Source organism: Stigmatopora argus, chromosome 19 (assembly GCF_051989625.1).
Source record: "Stigmatopora argus isolate UIUO_Sarg chromosome 19, RoL_Sarg_1.0, whole genome shotgun sequence".
NCBI lineage: Eukaryota > Metazoa > Chordata > Actinopteri > Syngnathiformes > Syngnathidae > Stigmatopora > Stigmatopora argus.
This window is the reverse complement of record NC_135405.1, coordinates 5,999,905-6,011,135: the sequence shown is the minus strand read 5'-3', so window position 1 is coordinate 6,011,135 and position 11,231 is coordinate 5,999,905. Positions and strand designations below refer to the sequence as shown.

The window sequence follows — 11,231 nt, the reverse complement described above, 5'->3', positions numbered from 1 at the left end:
GGCTTCTCTGCTGGCCCAAGAAATATCTGAATCATATATTATATTTTGTCCATTAATACTTATTAAATAATTCCAAATGGTCTGTTAGCTTCCTTTCATTGCTTTCCCCCTGGTTGCACTGCTTCCAGATGTGTTTTCATATTGAAGCATTTAACTAATCACATTTCAGCCATTATTTGTTGCCAGGGTCAGAAATCTGCCTCAAGGCCTTCACAATCAGTTCTGCAGGCTCTGCTGCAATAAACAAGCGTTGATAAGACTGTTGCTTTAACCAATCAGATTTCGAGTTGGCAACACCACAATGTATTGTCGCAGGCGTAGGGATACGTCATCGCTTTCACCAACTATGAATGGCTAGTGATTAGCCAGAGCTACCAAAGTGTATCTGTAGCGAGCTTCACAAGCAAATATATTGTTGTGTTGATTTAAAGCCATTTTCAAGACGGACTATGCCAGAAATAGGACAGAGCAGGCTCGACTTTCAGCATTAGCTTCGATGGCGATAGAAAAGAAGGAAGAAAGAAGGATGGATATTGTGTACAGTTCAAAAGGATTTTGGGTGAGTAAAATACAGCTATATTCCTAAATAATATTTCAATTGTGGGCCCGGTTCTGATATCTGAAAAGCGCCAGTGTTTGTATTTAAGCTCCAGTGTTTGTATTTAATCACTAAATGCTGCTAGGAAGCGGATTTTACTCGTTGAAGGCGCTACGAGAAAATGCACGGACCGCCACTGATAGAATGTAAAGATATATGTTATATAAGACAAGAGTAGAACACTGACCTAGTGATTAGCAGCTATATATCACAATTCTAAGGTTATGGTATTGAATATTGGTTGGCCTTTCAATGTAGAATACAAAACATTACCACCCACACTCAAAAATATGCAAATGTCACTAAAAAGCAAACAAACAAATAACATGCTCATTTCAATTTATATATTATCTGAAATTTGACCCTGTTGAATGGAACCCAATTTCTTTATTCAGTTGTATGAATGTAAATATGAATAAAGAGATGTCCTATATTTTCTGCCTTCGAGTGTAAGCACATTCCTGCTGTTTAAAAATTATTCTTTGTATTTCTGAATTTTTTTGAAGAACAGTACAAACTAATTCTCTGCAACTTGATTTTTTTTTTTATTATTGCAACCAACTGGAAGACAATACATCACATAAACATCATTGCAGTTTCTCAGAAAATGGAAAACAAAATAAAACAACATTTATATATATTTTTTGCCACGGTATTGGACAACGTTGATATTTACATGTAGTGATGAAACAGGTCTGGAACTCATTCTTTGGCAATATGATTGCACAATAAGGATAAGGAAGAGGAGGGAGTTAAACATTGACTGAAAAATCAACACACCCGGGTGTACTCTGCATCATGTCTCCATTCTGAATTTTTGACATCACTAACCTATAACTTTCCAATACTCAGTGTAGACAGTCACCAAATTCAACGGCAGTATTTTAGACTACTTGAGAGCAGAACAGTAAAAAGAAATTGGCAACGTTTCATGTTTTTTTAATAGCATTTTTCTATTTGCTTGGCAGCATTGAATGAAATACTTTTTAAGGGTCTTTTCAGGCAGTGAAGCATACTACTTGCTTTCAATGTGTTCCAGGTCAGGGGTTCCTGAATGAGCAAGGCAGAGGAAGTTTTTTTTTTTTGTTATCATCCTTTTTTTGGCCACAAATCTTGACATGCTTTTTTTTTCAAACATGACATTTGTCATCACACAAGTGGGTTGTTTCTGTAAATACAGCAGAGGGCCTGACCTTACATAGATACCGCACAAGAGAGACAGGTGGCACATAACGGGACACTGAATGACTGTCTCCTCTTAGCCTTTTTTTTAATGTCAGCATGGATAGCATACAATATGGCGGGGAAAAAGCAAGTGATGCATGCTACATTTGGTAAAAAGATTTCACCAATGTGGATGGTACATGCATACGTTACAATACTTGGCTCATTGCATGGGTGCACGTTTGTAATGTAGCTTCCCAGCAAAGCAAAAAGGGTGGCACAATATCAAAATCACTTCAGAATAAAAGCGCTTTTGTGCTTAAACCTGCTATTTGAATTCCCAATTATGTCATTCTTTCATTTACAGGTGGTAGAGATAATCTTAACAACCTTGAAAGAGAGCAGAATTGGTTTACCTTTCGGAACTTATGAAATAGTTTCCGAAAGGGGGAAAAAGAGCTTCTTAATACTGCTTGACATCTTCGGATTTACAACTGCAAACCACTATTTTTAATTATGGATGGGTGTAATAATTGATTAATTGAGGGTATTGAAACTACTAAGGCATATTGAAAAGCACTATATTATTATCGGTCCCCACAAATACTCATGAAATCCAAACGATGGTGCAACCCCCCTACTGGCATCATTAGCAATTCAAATCCATAAATAAATGGTGTTAAAAATCTTAATTTATAACAACCAGCAATGATTGATTTTACCCTTTGGGCGAACAAATACTGTAAAATTCTCATCTCTAATTTTAACCGTATGTACAGTTAAAATGAGTCATACTTTGGTCATATTTTTGAAAATTTGTTTTGGTTTGTTATGTACGTTCTCAATTTAAATAATAAAAAAATGATAAGATTTAAATTTGGGAGGTGTAACATTAAAAAAAAAAAAGATATATGCCATTTTCATAGTTTTTTTATCCTGCATATTTTGTTCATTATAATAGAGTATCTCTGATTTTATTGACTATTTTTGACAAAGGAATGCAGTCTAATCAATAACATTTTAATTTCCCTGTCATTAAAAATATTAAAGTTATGCTTGCATTGAAATAAACGAAACCGAAGTACTATGAATACCACTAATCTTAACTACACAGCTTTGTGTATTATTATTCCATTAAGTGCATTCCCAATTCTCTTTCATATCTTCCCAAATAGCCTTAGTATGTGGACATATGGCGTATTTTTTTCCTTTTTTTTAGGACACAGACAACAACTGTTTGGTCCATTTACACAGAACAGGGCTGATGGAAAAAGTACACACGCACACCCACATAGGAGGGTAAAAAAACAAAAAAAACTCCCAATACTTTATGTCAAACAAAGAATTGTTTGTCAACACGTCCGAGACATGACAACAGAGGTACTGCGGGCAGGCAGGCAGGCACAATGATGACGCTAGAATGCGCATGCACACACACTCACACACACACCACAGATGAGTTGTGGAATAACACCCGGGTTAACACTGATCACCTACAGTCCTAAACCACTGCATGAGCAGAAGGAGACAAGTAGCCCACCCCTTAAGAGACAGAACCAACATTTCGAGGTGGCTTGGGCCTCAAGTTGCAGGTACTCCGACCCCGCGTTACTCCCTGAAGGTGTGTCTTTGAAAGTCGGCTCAAGAACCCCCCAAAAAAAGGATTCAAATAAAAAAAGCAAATCCAATAAATTCACAGGTTGAAGAATTGGCGCAAAACATTTTTTTTTTTACTTTCCTCTAGGATCAAGGTTTATATGAAAATAAGTCATGCTTCATGCTAAATACATTGTTTATCTTACATGTTCTTTGAATAAAAAAGATTTGCTTTTTATCTTATTTACAAGCACCCATGCAATATAACTGAGAAAGTCCTGCAGGTCAAATTGCTTCAATTAAGAAAGGAAAAAAAATAAAATATTTTCTAACTTTTTACAGAGTTGCCTGCGCGGGACAAATTGCTTATATCTTTATGAGGGTAGAGTGAGGAGGAAACAGACACAAACATAACCCTTGACACAGTTTGCGTATATAGTTCTTGGACACTTTCAAATGAATATGGTAGCCACGGGAAGCTACAATGTCTTTTCCGAGAATCTCGGGGACAGGAAGTACTAGTTAAAGTTTGGGGGACCTTTAGATGACGCAACAACGATAAGAAAATGAAGACGATATTGCCTCACTATCCATCTTTAAGGTGAAAAACGTTTTTTTTTCAAAATATTTGAATGTATCTATTCTTAAATACTATGAGTGCTGCTGAAATAAACCATGTCGCTTTACTATAAATGGCGTAAAAATAATATCAAGTGCATGAGTATATATCACATTGGGTTTTACAATTATTTTGACACTTAAAGTCGTTATCGTCAAGCTTTAAACTACCTTTGCCTTCGAGTGTTTTTTTTTTTGTTGTTGCCCGTTTTGTTTTAGTACATATTTCATTTCAGTTGTCATATTAGCTACATGAAGCAACCTGGTCACTTCTCTTTGGCACAGTCTCACATTTGTGCTCGTGTGATGTAAGGAGAGTGATGCTAGTGAGGAGCCCCCCCCCCCCCTTAAACCCCTCCCCTCGTCCAAGTCTTGAAGGCTCCGCCCCCTTTGCTGGCATCACTGCAAGATTGCTACAGGTTACGCACGTGAACGAACAAATACGCGAGACAAACAGCCATTATCTGTCCTTGTACTGATTCATGTTTGACCCACTTGTCCAAATGAATGCTTTACTATGGCTTTCATCCCCTTTGAAACAACAAAAAAACAACAAAAGACACATGAGAAGTACCCATTAGTGTTGCTGAACATGTAGGAAAACATAGATTTTTGATATTGCCACAAAAAAGTAGGATTCACCTAATGCCCTGCAGATAGATAGAGGGAGATAAGTGTCCATAGAGACTAAACATGTTACCTGTTGATCTATTTGTGTGTTGTACAATGTTTATGTGTCGGCGTGTTAATGTGTCGCTGTGTTGCCATGATTATGTAGTGCGGTCGTGTCTTTTAGTTTCTCAGGGTCTCTTTTTGCTCCTTCTGGCCCTTGGCGGTGCGGTTTGTGATGTTATTGAGGCAGGCCCGGACTCCAGCCAAGTGGAGCAGCGACCCCGCCGCCTCTTTCATCTCCTCGTCGTCGCTCTCCGGCGGCTTTTCCACCGCCCGCCGCTTCTTCAGCGGCAGCGTGTCGCTAATGCCCCTCGCTCGGTTTTTGGTCCACGCAAAGCTGCTCCCTGCCAGAGTCCCGGGTCCTGCCCCCAAGCTACGTCTCTGTCCCCGCAGGGGTTGCTGGGAAAGGTAGGTGGCGGCGGCTGTCGTGACGTGAGAATCCAGCGGGATCTCCCGGGGCTCGGGTTTGACGTCAGATTGTATTTCCACGGCGATAATGTCGTCTTGCGTTGGGGATGAAGGGGCCGTGGCCTGGGAAGAGCCAAGCCTGTTCGGGGATTTGGCGGTACTGTAATTGTGGTCTTCCTGAAGTTCCTCACTGCAGAGTGGAGGAGAGTAGCAGGAAGGGCTATCCTGGCTTCGTTTCAGATAGTCTCCTATGGGTGATCTAAACAAGAGCATGGAAAATGGGAATTAGCTCACATTCTGATTTGATGGTCAGGTCTTGCAAGGACGTGTCCTGGATCAGAATTGTTCTGGTGCTATCTTGTGGTATCTTCATGCTACTGCACGAAAGCAGTGGGCATGCAAAAGTTTGGGCAGTATAACAAAACTTTTTCATGTACTAAGTGACTTGAAAAACTTATTTTTGCACTTCTGGTGGCGCTTTAATCTATTGTTTAATTAGTGTACAGACGACCAACTATCAGCAAGGGTTGGCACATGATGAAAATCTGCAAATAATAGAAAAACATAAAAAGCCATAAGTGGCCTGGCGGATGAGTGGTTGCCACGTCGGCCTCACAGTTCTGGGGTCCTGGGTACCATCCCCGTGACCGGACGTTTGGTCGACCGGACGTTTGGTCGACCGGACGTTTGGTCGACCGGACGTTTGGTCGACCGGACGTTTGGTCGACCGGACGTTTGGTCGACCGGACGCTTGGTCGACCGGACGCTTGGTCGACCGGACGCTTGGTCGACCGGACGCTAGGTCGACCGGACGCTTGGTCGACCGGACGTTTGGTCGACCGGACGTTTGGTAGAACGGACGTTTGGTCGCCGGGTTCGCTCGCTGTCAAATTATGACAGAGTTTACTGTTGATATTTTGATATTAGATATTTAGATATTAAACTCCCTCTCTCTCTCATGATTATAATTTTGAGAGCTGGTTTCAACAGTAACAACCCGGCGACCAAACGTCCGTTCTACCAAACGTCCGTTCGACCAAACGTCCGGTCGACCAAACGTCCGTTCTACCAAACGTCCGTTCGACCAAACGTCCGGTCGACCAAACGTCCGTTCGACCAAACGTCCGGTCGACCAAACGTCCGTTCGACCAAACGTCCGTTCGACCAAACGTCCGGTCGACCAAACGTCCGGTCGACCAAACGTCCGGGGACCAAACGTCCAGGGACCAAACGTCCGAGTACCACGATCCCAGGTCAGTCCTCCTTTGTAGAGTTTGCATGTTCTCCTTGGGCTTGCGTGGGTTTTCTACGCGTACCCCGGTTTCCTCCCACATTCCAAAAACATGCATTGTAGGCTGGTTGGACACTCTAAATTGCCCCTAGGTATGAGTGTGAGTATGACTGGTTGTCCGTCTCCTTGTTATCATTGTCTTGCAACCAACTATCAGTTTAAGATGTTAGTGCTAAAATGGTAGAAAAGCCAGCCAAATGTGCATGTTGACACTCAGTATAATGCAATTTTCCTTAAAATAATCTTGACCATGCATGTCCATTATCTTATCCATCAATCTGCTTAATACCGGTAAAATACTCACGAGTAAAATTTGGTCCTTTTCATAAACCTCAGTTAAAAATATGACATACCATAATCAAAGTGAATTGGTTTCTTAATTAATCTGTTGTTGTATAACATATTTTCATTCACTTTTTGCATTCCAATTCCTAAGTAGTAAACATTTGTAGATGGGTTTGTCACAAATGCTGTATCCTTACCCATACCTATAACACAGTGATGGTTTTATTAATTTATTTCTACTACTAATTCAATTAATGAATGCTGTGTGTAAAAGATAACACACTAAAGTGGACCCCTGGCCTGAACTTGTTTCCTCCGGAATAAGGAAATTAGAGTATTAATATATTACAGGACAAAGATTGACTCATTTAATGATCAAATATTTACTGCATACCTTTAGTAAATGCATAATTTATTATTGTGTGCACTCTTATCATATTTTTATGCTCTTATGGATACACATGTCCAGGCATGCTCGGAATGTTCTTGGACTCACAAGTTTTTTCCCCCCGCTAATAAATGAGTTTGTGTGTGTGAATGTGGGACACTTATATAATAACTTGGTTAGAATGTTGTTGGCGAGCGTTTTGACCATGTTCAGGATGAGTAAACCATTGTGACACAAGTTGTGTTCATGTCGGGGGTTCGCAATTCAGCAAACCCAACATTAGTCCGTACAATAATAATAAATGACACTGTCAGAGCAATTTTATTTTACCATGTTGAATATCTTGGTTGTTAAGAAAAATATATTTCTTTCGTGCAAACACTGATTGACATTATTTCAGCTGATCAAAACACATTTCCACATTTGTTTCACACCCATGGAATAGATAAATGGACTATTGGTTTCCATTTCCAAACTGTTGCCATAATAAAATCTATGGTAAGCAAAACCAAAGGATAAAAGTTGGCAAACATAACTCAAGGATCCTAGTTTGAAACCTAGCACATGCCTTCCTTTGTGGCATTTCAGTATACTCCGACATACATTCGGAAATAAAATGCATGGTCGCTTAAAAGGAGACTCCAAAAGGGCAGTGTCAAAATCAAATATAAAATCACTGATATTGATTTTTTTTTGGCAGCCACCAACATGATATTTGCTGATATGAACACATTTTAATTAGATTCAAGGGACTTTGATCCTTTAAATAGGACAGGCATTACGTGCCCATTCAACACAGTCAGTTTCATTTCACCTAAAGTAGAAAAAACTACAAAGCACTTTGAAATGTTTTTTTTAAAAATAATTTTGTGTGAATACCACTCTTTTTAACAAAAGCACATTTCTAAAATATGATGGTATTAATCAACATTTGGTTCATTTTGACCAGTTTCCTATTGTCCAAATGGAAAGATGCCAACTGCCACTAAATATATGACTATATGTTAAGGTATGGCATGTATGGTAGTACAGTAAAAGTTACCCACCTAATGGCTGAGGTTCGTGTCCCTACTGGGCTTACAGGAACAGGTCTTATAACTGGGAAGAGTGCTTGGCTCCTGACACGGGCTCCATTTTGGATCACACTACGAGGAACTAGAAAAAGAACAAACACACAACATTAGACAAAAGAAACCGACGCATACATACTGTACTGGTTTGTAATTTTTAGAAATCTGGTTGTCACATATCAGTGTTAATAAATAGTTGTCTGGGTCCCATGCCAATCCCAGGTTTACCAAACCTCACACCCAAAGTCAGAAATCATAAGCATGAACTCATCTGAGATCTGATAAAAGATGGAAAATGGCTAGAAGATAGAATGGAAAGGAGAAAAAAAGACAGTGGTGTTTTCCCAAGAAACATGAGTAGACGGTGATAAGCGCTTGCAGCAGCTCAATGAGTCTCCGCCGACCATCCGAGGAGGCCAACAGGGCTCTATTGATGAGCAAGGCAAGGTTAAATTGAGCGGGAAAGCGTCATAAATGAGTTAAGGGCGCTGTGAATCATTCAATTAGCAACGACTGCTGGGCACTGCTAAATCCAGCCTGTCCCATGCGTACATGCTGTTTGAACTGAATACAAGCTAATTTGAATTCACTTAGTGACATGTTTATTGTGCTTATGTTTTGTATCTTTCATGGGGAAAAGGTGTTAGATAATCAGATAATATTCTGGTGTACTACATGCACCACATTGCTTTATGTAGTATTATTAATTTACTGTTATGTTTGGTGGTGTTTTTTCGGTGTTAAAACAACCATGAAAAATAGGAATAATACACAAATAATCATGATTGTGACAATATTCTGCCTCAGGCTTGTTTTTCTTAAGCTAAAAATGTATTCCTTAGTCAAGGTGAAGGGAGTAATTGACGGTTACAACTACGTCAAAAAGACGCCTCGTGGTGTAGAGGTTCACTCGCCTGACTTCGATTCACGGTGGTGGCGGTATGATTGTGAGCACGGATGGTCGATTGCCTCTCTGTGTGCCCTACTGGCAACCAGTCTAGGGTGTACTAGTCTGCCTATCGCCCGCAATCCTTTCGAGAATGCGCGGTACGGAAGATAAATGAATGAATGAACTACAATTTTGGAACAGAACCTTCACATGCAGAAGCCTAGAACCTGGCAAGTCAGCCTAACCTTTGCCATGCACAAAACATGTACATTCTTTGCCATTCTCAGGCAAGTAATGTTTTACTCAAATCAACAAAAAAACTCATAGAACAACTCCCATCCGGAATCTGATAAAAGAGTTGAAGCATACATTTCACTCAAAATTTTTATTGGTATCATGATGGGAGCCAAGGAAAAAAAAGGGCCTGAAAGTGGAAGAAACCTGGTGCAAATGGGACAAACATTCACCTTGCAGCAGCTCGACACTCGGACCACTGCACAGCCGGGATGATGGAATGGCTTTGGAACAAATCCCTGACTGTCCTCAAGTGACCCACAAAAGCTTGGACTCCCAAACCTTTTGAAAATCGCTGTTGAGAGCTCAAAATCCTGCTTTGCCAACACTGCTGATCCAATATGATGTGTTTTACACAAGATTCATAGCTCTCACCCACTTAACATGGCATAGCACTGTATAAAAGAAAACCTCACTCTATGTGCTCTAATGCTATAAAAATATATTATTATTATCTATTGTCAAATTAATAGTAGTAGTTGTTTTAATATTATTATATAATTTAGGTACCTTGTTCTGTTACGATCGCGCCGAGACATCGTGGTGCGATTGGAGGGATTTGGACCCAGTAGCTGGGAAGCAGGAGGAGGCGAGACGAACTGAGCTCATGACAGTAACTTTAATGACTCAAAAGCTTTACAAAATAACAAGGACTTGTACATCCCAAAACGAAACAAAACCGGAGCAGGGAGAACTGTACCTTTGCGGCGATGTATGCAGTGTCACGCAGGACGATCCGACAATGACTAACCACTTCCGTGGTGCTTAAATACACACATCAGAAAGTAATCAAGGATCACTTGCAGCTGCTCTAACCTAACGGCAAGCCAGGAGGGACAAACGAGCCGCGCCTGACATGTTCCAAATTTGTAAAACAAATAAATAGGCATGACAGGTCGCTTAAAGCAAACATTGTGATACAGTTGGTGCAAGTAAAATAAATCTACTTGATTTGTCGTTGATTAAACAGTATAGTCACATTTTTGAGTGATTACGAGGTGTAAATAAATTATGTACCATTCCACAGGATGGCATGAATTATCTCCCATGGCATATTTCACAAACACAAATCACAGTTAAGTCTTCATTCATAGTCATTCATTCATTTTAAGTACAATTTATCATCACAAGGGTCGAGTGGGGAGAACCAGCCAATCCCAGGGCACAGGGAGACAGACAACCATTGACACTCACACTCATACCTCGGGGCAATTTAGAGTGTTCAACCAGCCTAACACGGTTTTTGGGATGTGGGAGGAATCCAGAGTACCCGGAGAAAACCCACACATGCCCAGTAAGAACATGTCAACAGGTCGGAACCCACTTGAGACTGAAACCTCGATCTCAACACTGTGAGGCCGACACACTAACCACTCGCCCACTAGGCTGCATATGTGAAATATTTTTATATGTGCAGGAATTCGCCAGAAGAGGAACTTAGAAGTGTGGGTATAAATCTGAATCCTCCATGACTCAAAGCTGGTGGCTAACCACAACACTTTCTTAAACAGCTGTCATCTTCTTCTCACTCAGTTCACATTTCAAAAACTACCTGCTGTTTGCGCTGTCTGCTGCCCCAGCTTGTTGAAAGCTGCTACAAACACTAAGCCCCACATCAATACAGCTTTGTTACATCCACCAGGGGGGCTAGCTCCTGTTTTCATGGGTTTGTTTGTTGGTTTGCTGCTTGTGTGAAACTTTCTGGGTACAGGTTTTGATAAATGAAGCTGTTTTTTTTTCTCTTGACATAACGGAGCTGTATTATTTCAGCACAACAGTGAGATCATGTTAAAACAATGTCAGCCTCACAGTCAGGAGATCCAGGTTTGAATCTACGTCTATAATCAGTGGCCCATCGGGAGTGGACGTCGCTCATTTCTTATTGTTGATGTCATGTAGACAGCCAAATATTGCAGACATATTAAATTATCTAGACTCAATTAAGTACTGTCACTGCA

The 11,231-nt window shown here is 40.4% G+C and overlaps 1 protein-coding gene across 1 annotated transcript in view; it reads right to left on the bottom strand.

Annotated features, from left to right (window-relative positions):
- Positions 1-4,340: 4,340 nt before the first annotated feature.
- The window catches only part of ches1 (checkpoint suppressor 1), a 62,572-nt gene continuing 55,681 nt past the window's right edge, over positions 4,341-11,231 (bottom strand). The window contains exons 5-6 of the mRNA XM_077587108.1: positions 8,067-8,175; positions 4,341-5,315 (exon numbers count right to left, since the gene is read on the bottom strand). Of these exons, the coding sequence (XP_077443234.1) occupies positions 4,769-5,315; positions 8,067-8,175 (656 nt within the window). The 3' untranslated portion in view covers positions 4,341-4,768. The remainder of the gene's footprint in view (positions 5,316-8,066; positions 8,176-11,231) is intronic.